Source organism: Centruroides sculpturatus, unplaced genomic scaffold (assembly GCF_000671375.1).
Source record: "Centruroides sculpturatus isolate CEXI.00-Female unplaced genomic scaffold, Cexi_2.0 scaffold977, whole genome shotgun sequence".
Taxonomy (NCBI): Eukaryota; Metazoa; Arthropoda; class Arachnida; order Scorpiones; family Buthidae; genus Centruroides; species Centruroides sculpturatus.
In genome coordinates, this window is record NW_019385249.1 from 7,088 (window position 1) to 23,173 (window position 16,086).

The window sequence follows — 16,086 nt, forward strand, 5'->3', positions numbered from 1 at the left end:
TGTAAGAAATATGAGCAGCTTGAACTATTGTACTTTAAGCTTATAATTATTTAAATGGTGAAAACATTTAACCTTTAAAGTATTGGTTAAGATTGATAGTAATTGCTTGTTATCATTTATATATTGAGGTTGATACTGTAGTGCAAAAAGTTAGCTTAAAAATGCCTATTTATCTGAATATAATGATAACTATAACAAAAATTCTGATCCGAATAAACAAAGTTATATAAGTATACTTTAGCTTACATGTTTTGGCATGTGCTAATGTTAAATGAACAATAACAATATATATAATTACAATAAAGAGATTTTTATTGAATTAATAATTCATTTCTATATATATGTATATATTGCAAATGTGACAAGAAAAAATTGTGTTGCCCTGTGTCAGGATGTCTGAAACCACCTGTATTTTCTTTGGGACACAGGAAACTATTTTGAGCACAAGTGGTCATGTGGTAGTTGAGAGATAAACAGCCCAGAAATGATTCACTCAACTAACAAGTTATATTAAAGCTAAAAATAAAATAACAAGCATAAACAAATAATTAACAAATTGATAATTCATGCACATTTCCTATTAATTTAACTAAGTCTGATCAGGAGAGAGATTATAATTAGTTTGTGTTAGAAGATAAATACCTTCTCGAATTATGAGAGAGATTTGAGTGCACTACTATTGAAAATCCAGGTAGTACATCACTATCAGTAGTAGAGGAATTTTCTGTGATTTTTGGAGAGGGAAAGAATCTCTTCTTTTTCAAATGATCCCTTTTTATCCCCTGCTGGAGACTTGACTCTTGCCCAAATTTGGTAAAATCAGTTGAGAAACTTGTCATTGTCCAATCTGAAATTTTCTGCTAATTTTCTCGAATGAATTGAATCCAATGGACAATGTATTATTTAAAATGGAAGCAATGTCAAAGATAAGATTTTATGAACATTCTTGTTGAATTTGAGTTTTTAACAAATATTAGAATAAATACAAATATTGATTTTTATATCAAAATTACTGCTCTGGTTAAAATTATGACTCTCTCTCAAATTTATTGGTGTGTTTTTGAGGATAAAGTTTTCAATCCAAAAACATTATAAAATTTAGTTTTAAACATTCAAAACTTCAATTAGTTTTAAAATACATAGAAAAAATATTTTAGGATATAAAGTATTGGATGCATTTCTTTAATGAACCTGATGGCATCTTAGACGATCTATGATTTGTTCATATAACTCTAATAGTGCTATTTATTCTTTATAACTCATAATAATAGATCGGTGTTTCTCCAGACATTATTTCATTGATCTAAACATAATTTCTAAATAGCATCTTAGGTGATTTAATGAGAATTTTCATAGAGGGATAACTAAATTAAAACTTTATACTTTAAGAATTCTTTGTTTCACAGTCTTCATCTGTTCTATGTTCAAACTTTTTAGAGTTTTCAAATAGAAAACTATTCTTATTATGTATCTGTTTTTTGAATTTTGATTAATTTTAGTGTATGTAAGTATATAGATATGCATTATATATATATACATACTGTATATATGCAATCTAATAATAATATCAAGTATTTTGATGTAACATATATTTTAGACCATTGCTTCTCACACTGTCTGTGGACCATTGCTGGTCCACAAACAGTTTATTACTGGACTACAATGAAATTTCACTTAAAATTTCATAGTTTTATATATTACATTAGAAAAACAATGTAATAAAATGATTGTTTGATTTGAAACAATAGCCTGATGATGGCCTTTAGAAAGTGCCAAAAAATGTTTGCTCAGGGTGAATCAACTGGTGTTTTTATCAATTTGAAAATGATTATGGTGTATAGTATAAGGTATAAAATAGTTGTAATCAATATATTGTAACTTTTATTTTAATAAAATAGAAATCTAAATGTTACACAAACTAGCAGAAAACTGGTTACAGTATTGAATTATTTTATTAACTAATTGGCTAATAGAATGATTCAATCTGTTAGAGATGAGATAAATTTTCAATGTGTTCTGGTAAATTCATTTTATGATTACTGTATAATACATTTGTATAATTTATAATGTTTGTTGAATCTGAAGATTATCCTTTAAAAAACTTGTTTGAAACACAGAATGAATGCTGGAAAATTAATTGTAAATATACCAGTTAATTTGATTATAAATAAAATCTCATCTCTATATGTCTTTCCAGCATATTAATTTTGTAAGAAATAATTCTGCATTTTAATAGAAAATTTAGAAATATAAATTTTTTTATTAGGAACACCTAATATGTTAGTTCGCAGTTCGTCTAATGAAGATGGTTTTCGTCATCCATATCCACCTGGAATGAGAGCTCGCTTTCCACAGTCTGGTAAATTTAGCATAAATGTTTAGTATTTTGATGTAAATTTTATTTTTTTATTTTAACTTTTACAATAAATTCATATTTAATGTATTGATTAAAAACACCTGTACATTTTGTACAGGTTTAAAAAAAATAAATTTTTTTAAAAATTTATTTTAGTTATATTAAAATAAATAAATTATATCTTTGCAATTAGTAAATTAGTAATTGCATATGTTAGGATTAAATTGAACTTTTGGTTATCTGATAATGTGACACTACAATGTGTGTATTATATTTGCAATTAATACATGGTCTTTCAAAAAAATGCTATTATGATTTTAAATTACTGTAACTATATTAATTATTACCTGAGAAGTATACAGTGTAAACCAATAAATAGAGTAATTGTTTGTGTTTCATCTTCCATTTGCATTCAAACATGTTTTCTACTGCGTGTAGGAAGCACCATAAATGAAAACAGCGACTCTACAATAGAAAAGGTATTTTGTGTTCTGCAGTTCACAAGGTCAAAATCACTCGTCATTGTGCAACATGAGTAATCTGCAGGAACTGTAGAATTGTGACTGCTGTGAGAAGAATGATAACTGATATGCTATAGCTAGTGTAGAAAGAATTTGTGTAGAAAGTATTGGTTGTATGTGTACCTCGTGACACAAGTTTTTGCATTAAGAAATTGTAATGGGCAAATGTGAAACTTGGACAGTATTCCAATATTTTAATGTACATTACAACATTCTCATATTCTAATTAACATAATTATAATAATTTAAAATGGTTCTTTTTGGAAGACCTTGTATGTATGTTGTTCTGAAGTAAAAATTTTTTATTTATTTATTATAAAATCTTTTGTTTTGTTTTTAATTCTTGCTTCAGTATACTTTATCAGTATTTTATAATAATTCTTTTTATTTGAGTATGAAAATTTTACAGTATGCCATAATAATCATATCTATGCTTCTGTAATTGAATGAAAAGTAACTACACCGATATAAATCCAACAAAATTTAATAAAATAAAAAAAAATGTTTTCAATCATTTTTCAACGATCATTCTCAGTTACCAAAAATAGAATATTAAATATAGAACATAAGATGCATTCGAAATAAATACAAAAAATAAAAATTAACAGAAAACGCCCTAGCAGATGAACTAAAGAAAAATGAACAAACAAACCAAATAAATAGCGAAAAAGGGCTGCTAGGGCGTTTTCCGTTAATTTTTATTTTTTGTATTTATTTCGAACGCATTTTATGTTCTATATTTAATATTCTATTTTTGTAACTGAGGATGATTGTTGAAAAACGACTGAAAACGTTTTTATTTTATTAAATTTTGCTGGATTTATATAAGTGTAGTTTATTTTTCAACTTATTCTATTTCCAGTACATATTTGTTATATGAAAAGTAACTTAAAACTTGTATTAATTTTTATAAGAATTATTTAATAATTGATGATTTAAATATATCTTTGTTTTTTGCTGTAAGAAAAAAATTATATAAAATGTTGATAAATCATAATTGAGTTATATCAGTTTTTCTGATATAGTTAAATATGTGACAGAATATGGATAAAAATAATTATTAGTATTTAAGCCTTTATCATTTGTAATCAAAATGTATTTTTATGCATTATAATCAATTGCATTATATTCTAATATTTCTTTCAAAAATTATTAGAACAATCTTTTAATAACAACGATGCTTTTATAGTTGTATTATTACTGGTATTTAATTCTTGTTTGTTTCAAATTATTTGAAAGTATAAATGGAATATTTTAATAAAACATATTAACTTATTATATTTTATACAATAATAAAAAAAAAGAAGTCAATAAATAATATAAACTAAATAGTAGTAATAAACAGAATAATAGGCTTTTTGCAAATAATTTATTAGGTATTATATCATTTTTGTTTTATCTTTTGTAATTATATAATTAAATTTACTTTAATATAAAATTTGAATATAATAATAATTTTTATTATAGTTTTTCATATAAAATATTTGCTATAAAAAATAAAATGTATTTATTTTTAATTTAGGTTCAGAAATTCCATTTAGGCATCCTTCCCAAGTTGTTGAGCAGCGTTTAATTGCTTTAAGAGGGGGACCTCAAGAAGCACGTTTTCGCATGTTAATGTTACAACAGCAACAGCAGTTACAGGTTAGGAGTCAACAATGGCCAGCAGGACAGATTTGTATGCCCGGCCCAAGAATGTCGACTGGATTTTCTAATGCACAATCTGACCAATATGAGCATATTTTGCATCAGAGAAATCCTCAGTTACAACAAGCCTCAACTCAAGTTGGAATTGGTAATTAATTCATTTATATTATTTTATTAACATAAAAACTGTTTAATTTTTTTTTGTATTTATACACAGAATATGTTTAAAGATAATTTCTTAAACAGGGCTTTTTATTTATATGGATTTGTTGAATGTCTTTTTTTATGAAGAAATGAAAAACAAATTTAGTCCTTTAAGTCTCTTTACAAAAACTTTACTTTCTATATTGTTATAAAAAAAAACCTCTCTCAATTTCACATACACTATGACCCTCCAATGGCACTAACTCAATTACTGCAACCCCTGGTGTTTTTCTTCTTTTTGCACACATTAAATACAATTACCAACAAGATTATAGATAAAATCTTTGTGATTTAGGAATACACCTGCAAAATATTATTGACATATATAAGGTAGCATAGTATATCAGAGATGTTTTCTTTATTGATAAGACTATGTCTTGTTTTTAAAATTGTACTGCCTGCTGTATTACCATCTTAGAGGTATGAAGGAGTGCATGTCAAGAGTTGCAATTTGGCACAGAGTATTAGTTACCCAAATCGTGCGCACATATAAAAAACCAGACTTGTAGGTACTCAGGGGACCGAGAACTAAATCAAAATAAAATACAAAATAGCAACTCTCTCTACAAACAGGCAAATCAAAGTCAGATGGTGAGAGTACTACCCACAGTCGTTCTAGGAAGTGGATTTTGTCCCTAGGACTGAACACGTAGTATTTTCTTTGTTAAATAAAATTTGGAATCTAATTTTGTAAATTTGGGAGTGCTTCAAATTTGACATTAAAACAGGATTTTATAAATAATCAAATCTATACACACTGTAAACTATACGACTTATTTCTAACTCTAAACCAAAACAGTGCTTAGTTCAATATACCTTCGCTAACAGTTTCGAACTTAGTTCTTCTTCAGGTGAATATAAGAAAACAGGCAGAATTGATGTTATTCAAACATATCTTTTTCAAACAAAATCTGAAACACAGTATCGTTTGAAAAAGATATGTTTGAATAACATCGATTCTGCCCATTTTCTTTTATTCGCCTGAAGAAGAACTAAGTTCGAAATTGTTAGTGAAGGTATATTGAACTAAGCACTGTTTTGGGTTTGGAGTTAGAAGTAAGTCGTACAGGGTTTTATGTCGTTACAAGTAGGTTTTTTAACATTATCTAGTACAGTAAAATTGTAGGACCGATAAAAATTTGATGTTATATTAGGATTGTCATTACATCCGATGATGTTATAATTTGGTTAAATTGTATATTGTTTGTGCAAAATAAAAAAATAATTTTGGATGATACAACAGCCATGATTATTTTTTTCAAAAACGGGAAATTTTCATTACGCAGCGACAAAAATTCAACCCGGGCCGACACACATCGGAGAGAAATTTCAAAATTGGATAGGTTAATTTCATTGAAAATGCATCATGGACGACCTCATTGTCATGGCTGGCAAAGTTTGAATGATCGCACCCAAAAGCAGTGATACCAAAGAAGATGGGAGAATGAGAATGAGACCTGCCTTGAGCGTCAAAGTGATTCTGCTTAGTAGCGAGTCTCTGAGACATAGTCTTGTCCCAAATACGGTTTTGCCGTTTTATTTGTTATTTATATCTATCGATTCCTTTTATTTTATTCCATGGTTTTCTTTTTCTATCATTGAGCATCTTATTAATATTTTGATTGGTTATTTCTGAATTATTTTGTTGTTCTGAAATTCATTTTTCAATATAAATTCATTGAGGAATTTCAAACAATATTTAATTTACCAGTGCATTAAACACTTTGATGCATTACTGTTTGATAACTAAGATGTGAAATATATTAAATATTTTTGTGGAATTAGATGGCAATTTGTTAAGAATGTTTTTATTCAGAACCAGTGATATTTTTAGTTAATGCTCAATTTTAGATGATGATCAATAACAATAAATGTGAAATTATTAGATGTAGATAAAAAAGTGATGTTCTAACATTTTTACATTTTGAATTTCATAGTGATAGCAAAACTGCATACAAAAAGGATTAAAAATTCGTTTTTCAATAGCAATTATTTATATTATTTGTCAAATTAAAACATGAATTCTACTTAGAAGTTTTTAATAAATATGATATTGAGAAAAATAGTAAATTAGATAGAAATAACTAATGAGCATATTGAAAAATAAAGGAAAAATTTACATGGCATTTAACAGACTTATTGAATAAACCTACTTATTGAATAAAGTATTTTCCTTTCATAATTTTCAAAGAATCGAAATAAATTTAAAGAAATAAATTATTGAATAAAATAATGTAGAAACTAAACATCTCGGTGGACATTAAACGTCTGGAGTAAATACGTAAAACAAGAAGAAATTTAAAGAAAATATAAAATGGAAAAGAGAATTTAATTAAATTTTAAGCCCAATTCTATATATATATATACAAGAAGTTATTTTAATCGCTAGGGATTTGTCTTTTACAAAACAGATTAAAACGAACAAACATCAATAAAATGCACAAAAAAAAAAAAACAAATGAAAATGACAGAAAGTGAAGAACTTTATTTTAAATTAGAAATTTTCCTTTCCAAAATGAAAATTGTATCTAAAACATTAATTAATATTTCAAGCAAGAAAGAGACAACATAAACAGTGAAAGCCAGTAGCTTANTAAATAAATAATATTTTAATATTTTTTTATTTATATATTTTTTTGATAATTTAAAAATTACCTTACATTAGAAACATACTTAATAATCAAATACTTGAAAATGGAATGAAATACTCATTACAGTCAGAAATATATCACTCAGAATATATCTAATTTTTCTATACAAACAGTATCTCACTTAAGGTCCAAAAAATTTTTAATTTATTTGCAATGCATGGTTCAATTATTGATATAAATGGTATAAGCAAGTATGATGCTGTATTCAATTGGTTTCTACATTTTAAAACATATATTTAATGCTATTAAATAGTTATTATTATTAATTCTTAATAATTTTATTTAAAAATAAATATTTTATTAAATGCATTAATGAATAAATGTTTTTTATTATTATAGAAACTGCTGTAAGGTTTGGTCAACCTGCTGTGGGAAATACACCATCAATTAGCAATACTATTATTTCTATGCATGGAACAGCACATATTCATAATAATAATAATGTTTCACCACCCAATGTTGTTGTTACAACAAGTCAAGGTATTATTAGTCCTAGTGATGTTGCATCTTATACAACTACCACAGTTCCTGTTGTAGAAAGTATTTCTTCAATTACAGTAAAGACAACAGTATCAAAAACTCAGAATTCATCAGGAACAGTAAATAGTACTCAGATAACAAATACTATTTGTCATACAAGCCAAACTCCATCTTTATTACATCAAGATTCTAATAATGAAAAACAGTCATCTCCAGCAGCATCAGAATCAGTTATTTCTTCTTCTTCACAATCAGAGAATGCTGAAAAGCATCCTATAGATATTCGTTCAGATAAAGTTGATGCAACTGATAAACTCTCCCGAAGAAAACCTACTGCTGGAGATTTAGTAAAAGAAGTTGAAGAGCAAGCTGCTGAACAGGAGACTGTTACAGGAGGAGAAGCTGATGATGAAGAATTAGATGATGATGAACTTTTAGGTAAGTGAATAAAAATAAAGCTACAAATAAAGTTTATTTTTAAAATATTAAAAAATGCTATTATACTTTTTATTCTTGAAATTGTTAATGTATTGTATTATGATAATGCTACAGTTTTAGAATATAAAAAATCCATATGTTCTAATAAATGTCAAAAAAATGTTTTTCTTGTTGATTTTAATAGTTCTTTATAGTTAATCTATATACTACTAAAAGTCTAAGATTGTTTGATTGACTGTAATTAACCTTCTTAGAATCAGGTACCACGCCCCCGTATTTACGTTTATTGTTGAGAAGGGCCAAGGTCAATATAGGTCAAACAAGTTATATTATTTCAAAAATTCACCAAAAATCAAGTTATTGTTATATTCATATAACAAAAATCACGTTACATTTATTAATATCTGTAGTTATAAATACGATATTTATAAATACATNTTAAAATCGATTTTTCGAAGGGTAATGACGAATCGGTACTCTAGTACATTGTTATAACAAAGAGGGGTGCGGCAGATCGTTACCCTGGTCTTAAGAAAGTTAAATACAGAAAAAATGGTGCAAAATACTGCCACATTTTTACAGGGAAACTCTTTAAAACAAGATATGCAGAGGTTTTATACATCTATAAAACATTACTATTACATATTACAGTATTTTCTGTTCTTTATAAATTTTTAGTAGTAATTAGTGATGGGACAATTAATCAGAATTGAAAAAATCGGACGTTTTCCAGGTATCAAAGTCTGAATCGAGAAAATTTCATCACAATTTCCAATTTTTAAAAATGATGCTTCCACATTTTATAAGAAAATTATGTCTTTCAGTGGAAGATTAAAAATGTTTGAAATTACAATATTAATTAATAGTTAAATATTAAAATAAATAAAAATAACTGTATTTCTAAAAATATTAAAAGATAAAATATAGAACCAGTCTCCAAGATAAAACATAATATATTTATTTTGTTGTATTTTTCTTAACAAAAATGAAATATTTTGCAATATAATAATATTTATGAGACTATATATTTACCATTATTTTCAACATATCTCTGTCTATTCAGAAGAATCAACATTCTTCTGAATAGACAGAGAAATTTGCCTCACTTATACGATCATGCTTTTATTTATGCCAGTTTGTTTTGGCTTATAAGAGCACTGTCAATGTAAATTAAATGTATAAGTACTGTTACAATAACTATTTAGTGACATCTTTGTGGTAACTGTTATTAAAGATAGAAAGCCAATATTAAAAAAAAATACTTTCAATCTACAAAATTTTTTTTTAAATTAGTATTTTTTAGATACTTTGCAAAATATAATGCCAGTTTTGACCTATCTGTAAGAGCATGCTTTTATATGTGCAGAAATGTGCTATATTTATTATATTTAGTACACTACTTAAAAAGATAGTCATTAATTTGTTAACTCTGTTTATTAGGTTTAGGTAATGACTTCAACATCTTAGAATATGCTGATCCTGAACTTGATAAAGGACTTGTTGGTGAAGGTGAAAAAAGCAATATTTTGGATGAGCATTTAGATTTAGATGACAAAGATGATGAACTTGATGAGGAAGTTGAAGAAATGAAAGCTAGATCTGGAGAAGGTAAAAAAGTTAATGTTGAAATTAAACAAGAAATTAATGCAGAAGAAGAAAAAAAGAAACAAAGTGAAAATGAAGAAGGAAAACTTGGTCTTCAAAATGAATTAAATAACGCTGATTTTCAAACAAAATTTTTAGAATTTAGTCAACAAAGAGAATTGGAAAAGAATGAAGAAACTTTTGAAGAAGAAAGTATTGATTCTAATATAAGTAGCAAAATAGAGGAAGGTGAAAATAAAAATGTATGTAAATTAATTTCTACTTCATCATCATCATCATCTGTCATTGCTTCTGATGATTTAACAACTTGTCAGTCTGTTGTATCATTTACTAACGTCACTACTACTGTTGCTTCAAATGTTCTTACATTTTCTTCATCAGATCAGTTGCAGATTTCACAACATGGAAATGGAAATATTAAGTCAACAATAATAGCACCATCTCCTCCAGGAACATTTGGTCAACCTCAAGTATCTCTCCATAGGGAACAAGAAAATAACTCCCCAAATCAAACACATTTTGTTGATCATTTAAGAATTTCTCAACCACCACCATATCCAGCTAATGTTCCTCCTCCACCTCCCTATCAAGCACATAATTTAAGACCCCAAAGTATGTCAGTTCAGCAGCAAGTAATAACTAGTCCAAGAGGTATATTTCCAAATCAGTCTCTTACTAGAGCTAATCTCTCATCTAGTCAAGTTCTGTCTTCTAATGGACAAGAAAAATCTTTGCTCCAAGAACAGCCACTGCTCTTAGAGGATCTAGTTGAACAAGAAAAAAGGGAACAAAGACGACAGAATCAAGAAGGAATAATATCTCCACATGCAGATGCTCTGCTTAGTGATATTGATTTTGAACGATTGAAAGCTGATGTGTTATCAGGCCCACCAGATGATTCACTTGGTGGACCAGGGTCTTTAATCTCTTCACAAGGTTCTCAAACAGTAACCACAAATCAAATATCATCTACTCCTCAATGTTTTCCTCGTCCTCATCTAACATTAACCTCTAATCAGCAGCATTCACCTTCTGCTTGGCAAACACAAGATCAGACTTTAATTAATCCTTGTTCTCCACGTACTCCTGGTTCATTACATCCTTCACCCATACGACCTTCAATAATGTCACCTTCCATTGGAACAATAGGTATACATCCAGCAAGTATGCTTCATGGTGAACCTCCTGTAAGAGCAAATCTTTCAAGATCAAATACGTCACCTGGTAAGATTAATATTAAATTTTTTATAATATAGTATTTCAATAATATAATATAATATAGTATTATAATATTGATTTCAATAATATTTTAATTAACTATTGTGAGAGTGCATATTAGTCTAAATGTCCATACAATCTTTACTTTAGTTGGGCTACAATTTGAAGAAATTGTAGATCTATAAATTTCCACTGTCATAGACTGTCTATCCATCTGTCTTTCTTTAATCTCAAAAATAGTGTTAGATAAATGGAATTCAGGATCAGATATAGAATGCTTAACTATATATGAACTTCCAGTCTAGACTGGAAGTTATGTGAATTCAATTAAAAAATTTTTCCCTGTATGGAGTTACATAGATGACTGGCATAACTCTGCTATCAGGAAAAGTATGATGTACAGTACAAGGACAAGACACTACAAATTTACAATGGAAAACATGCATTTTAAATTGAATAAATTAAGAATATGATTAAAAATTGCAGCCCAGCATTGTGACAATGTCACAATAAATAATTGCTTGTTAACATTGTTTTGTAACAAAATGTTCTTCACTAGCACTGGAAACACATAATATCTTGAGACCACTAAAGCTCTTCAGCTTCCAGATTCTTGCTACATTTTACATGCTTTGAAGGAAGCTGAAGAGGTTTTTAGTGGTCTAAAGATTGTTTTTTAATGAACTTAATTGTGTACATAATGATAATTATAATTGAAACTGACTATATAACCAAACTATGCTAACTATAAATCTAATAAAATCCAAATTAAAAGATTGTGTTAGATTTATTAAAGGAAAGATGTATTGGGCAAACTAATAGTTTTAGCTACTTTCCATAGACATCAACAGATTACAATAGGCTAAAAACGAAAATACATTAATTTAATGTAGAAAATGTTACAAAAAAATCATGAGCCATGAACATCACTTTGTATTTATAAGATCTGTATTTTTCATGAATAATCAAAATATAATTTTGAAATTAATGAAAATTTTGTATTGAATAATAAAATTGTTAGTCATATAAAAAACCAAGTTTGAATTATATTGATATATTAATAATCAAATGATAAAGGTGGATTAATTAACAAAGTTAAATCCTGATCATTTGATTAATAAAAATTAAAAGTTACTGTGTGTTCTCCTGATAGACCCTTTAGTGATAAGCAAAAATTTTGCTGAAGAGAACAAATCATACAAAGAACACACCAGTAATTAACTATTTCAACTTTATTATACAAAGAAATGCATTTCCTTGTATAATAAACTTGGAATAGTCTGGTGTGTTCTTTGCAGGGCTATGGAGTCTAAGTTGGGAAAAATGTGTCGAATCAGACTCTGGCATTTTAAATTTAATTTAGTTTTTTTATTTAAATGAAAGAAAATTTATTTTATATTTATTAATTTTTTAAAATGTATTTGTATTTTGTTATAATTCATTTATTTTAAATACAAAATTGTGAGAATCGGGGTTTAAGCTTCTGTCAAAGCTTAAACTGTTTTCCGACAATGGGAAGGTGAATCCTGTTCACAGGGTCAGTGGATGGCAATTTAGGAGAGCGAAAATCGAGTGGGAGGTCGCGGATAAGTCTATAAGGTGTTGGCCGTGTACGAGTAATCACACATGTTTAAGATATTATATAAATTTAATTAGTAAATGCTATACAAAAAGGATACAAATAATAAGATTAATAATAACAATTTCAAACTGAAGCTCCAATAGGTGGTTAGCTGGATTATGTCTCACGTATTTCCATATTTCCAACAGAGGAGAGTCTCTGATCCTCATTAATATTTATTTCTTAATTGGCCCTAGTCCATCTGAGAAAAAAGAGAGAGTTCTACTTACTAAGTTGTAGATAGTAGAATCTTGCTTAGTCGTCTGTCGTCAGCGGTCAGTGTTTAAAGGCAGTTGGTCCGTCATTTTCTGATGTCTTGAAGGCCACACCGATAACTGGCCATGAGCCCTCTTTATACCAAATTTGAAGGGATGAGAACTATGACATTATTAATGATTTATATGCACACCAGTTAGTCCAGACAACTGACACAGAGAAGTTTGTTTAATTTATTGATATTGTTGTCTAGAAGATATGATTTTATAATATAAATTTCTATAGGTTTGACAGCTCTCATCCATAAATTAACATTCAGCTGACAATAATTTCTGTAAACTGGTCAACAATTTAGATATTGTTTATATCGAACGTTGCGTTTGACTACAAATGAGGCGATTGATTTATTGCTGTAACCACGTGTCACATGCAACCATAGAGGGGGTAAGAAACATCTCTTATTCCTGTCGTGTTGATATTAACGTCTATAGAATTACCTTTAAACAAATGGAGGAGATTTCCTTTATTGATATACTAACGATTTTTTTTGAGAAGATTGTCTTGGTCATTGACCACAGAAGACCCCTTTTTCCCTTTTTGCCTAATCACGAGGTTTATTAGAGGGGTGATACTGTTCTAAAACAAAAGGGTTTTGGACCTTCACACATTCATCATAAACTTAGCCATGGTGTAATGGCAACTTGAGTGAGCTTTGCTAATAAAATTATGGAAATGTTTGCAAGTCTGACATTAGATGCCAATAAGATAATATTCGAGGACAAAGCACATTTTCATCCTGATGGCTATGTTAATAAGCAAAACTTTTGAATTTGGGGAATGTTGAATCCAAAGTCACTGTGTTCAAACCATTGTATGCAGTGACGATCACAGCATGAGCAGCAATTACATTGAATGCTGTGTACTTAAATTTCATTGAGATTCCAATCACAGGTCCCATATATAAATGTTTCTCAGAGACCAAATTTAACCTTGGACAAGGAAAAATTATTTTTTCCAGAAATATCACTTTGTGCAAGGTGGTGATACTTCCCACTACACCCAGGATGTGTTTGAAAGTATTTTCAATAAGTATCAAGATCGTGTTATAGGATTAAGTTATCCAAAATTTGTGGGTAGTGGGATTCAATGGCCTCCTTACAGTCCTGACTTAAACTCTTGTGAATTTTTTTTCTCTGGAGTTATATTGAAGATGTCAAATGTTACAAGGAAAAGTCAAAGAATGCAGAACAATTAAAGACTACAATTAAAAAAGTTAAGACTATTAAAAGTGATTTACTAGAAAGGGTTTTTCAGGGGTTTGAAAAAGGCTTAAATTTTGTGCTGAATCAGATGGGGGCATTTTGAAAATATCTACCATTAAAATGAACTTAATACTGTATAATATGCTTTTGGTCTGATTAAAATCTGTTTATTCATTAAAAAGGTATAGCACTTTACTTTTTGACATATATTATTTGTCACTCTGTATAATAAAAATAATCATTTATTGTTTTGTTTAATGTGTTACATAAAACTCTTGCATGAATGTTTCATCTTGCTACTTAAAATGATTTTTTAATGCTTGATGACTGTAGGAATTTTCTGGAATTGACTTTCCAATTTGCATAGTCAGTTCCAAAAACTACCTATCTATATAATTATAAGAATTAGGTGTGTTGCTATTGATGATGATGATTATAGTATTATTAAAAAGCACAGAAGTTATTAAGCTTCAAAGAGGGTAAGAAAATCGCGCCCCAAATACACTAACGTACACCAACGTCCAGACAGACAGGAAAAATACCAATGTTTGGATTTCTCGGCGTTTTACGGTTCCCTGAGACCAAAAATGTAAAAATTTTGGTCTCAGGGAATTTTTTGACCATACTTTTCCTCTGTTATATTTAACAGCCGGGAGAGAAAAAGTGGAGGATTTGCTGCTCATTAGTATTTCATATTATTAACCAAAATAAAGAAAAAATGTTTGGAAACATTCATTATCTTATGTATTGTTTTCACACAGAGACTCCACAGTTTGTAAGAATTTCCTGGATCTCCCAGTTAGAGAGTATTTCCAATAGAAATTTAGTAAACAATGGTTCGTTGTGACGTGGTATCCTTGAAGTCCAAACTCAACAACCATGGGCGTAGCCAGAGTTTTGTTATAGGGGCATAGTAGAGGCCAACCTGACACAAAATTAAATTATTTCAAATTATTGTTCATTAAAATGAAATTTCCATAAGAATCGACGATAACTTAACACACATAAAATATGAAATTTTCTTTAATCATACGTTATCGTATGATTAAAGGAAATTTCACAGAAAAGATTGCACATTGGGCACAGAAAGCCGTTGTTGACATTTTTTTTAGGATCGGAAATTCTCAATTTTCTATAACTTCACATTGTCAAGTTGTACAGAATTATCGCTGATCCATTCAACCAATTATTTGAAGTTCAGTCCAATATTCAGAGATTAATTGCGGGCCGCGGTACACTACACTCAATTAAATTAGCTTCAACTTTTTATTTCTTTTTGCAAATTGGCTCAACACTCAACACGAACTTGCGACCTACCAGTGTTCAGTGGTTTTATTCACTCGGCCACTGATGATGCCCGAAANTAGCTAGATCACATACTTTTTAGTTGGACAAATTTTTCTGGAAAGGTGAAATTGAAGTGCAAAAGCTGTAGAATAAAGATATGTAGATGTAGAATTTTATCGCTCCCCCTTTTTCCTCTTATTAAATATTTGTTAAAAATTAATTTTTTTATATGAATAAATATTGACTAATATAAATATTGATTAAAAAGTTAAATAATAAAAATACTAACTATAAAAGTATTTGGGTAAATGCCCGGGTCCCCTTTCAGAGTTCAGAGTAGGGTAACCCTGTATGAGCACCTCTGATTTGGAGTCGGAGTCAGCCTACTAAAATTATCAGGAGTCGGAGTCAAGTGTTTTTTTACAGACTCCGCAGCCCTGGTTCTTTGTATGATTTGTTCTCTTCAGCAAAATTTATGCTTACTACTTTAATTTTTTTTAACCTTTAGTATTTAAAAACAAGTTAAAATTAAAAATTATTACTATACTGCACTAATAAAAAATGATTAGCATGTACTGTT

The 16,086-nt window shown here is 28.5% G+C and overlaps 1 protein-coding gene across 1 annotated transcript in view; it reads left to right on the forward strand.

Moving 5' to 3' along the window:
• The first annotated feature begins 1,103 nt into the window (after positions 1 to 1,103).
• The window catches only part of LOC111636712 (histone-lysine N-methyltransferase 2C-like), a 211,817-nt gene continuing 196,834 nt past the window's right edge, over positions 1,104 to 16,086 (forward strand). The window contains exons 1-4 of the mRNA XM_023382016.1: positions 1,104 to 2,359; positions 4,400 to 4,672; positions 7,719 to 8,297; positions 9,738 to 11,126. Of these exons, the coding sequence (XP_023237784.1) occupies positions 2,278 to 2,359; positions 4,400 to 4,672; positions 7,719 to 8,297; positions 9,738 to 11,126 (2,323 nt within the window). The 5' untranslated portion in view covers positions 1,104 to 2,277. The remainder of the gene's footprint in view (positions 2,360 to 4,399; positions 4,673 to 7,718; positions 8,298 to 9,737; positions 11,127 to 16,086) is intronic.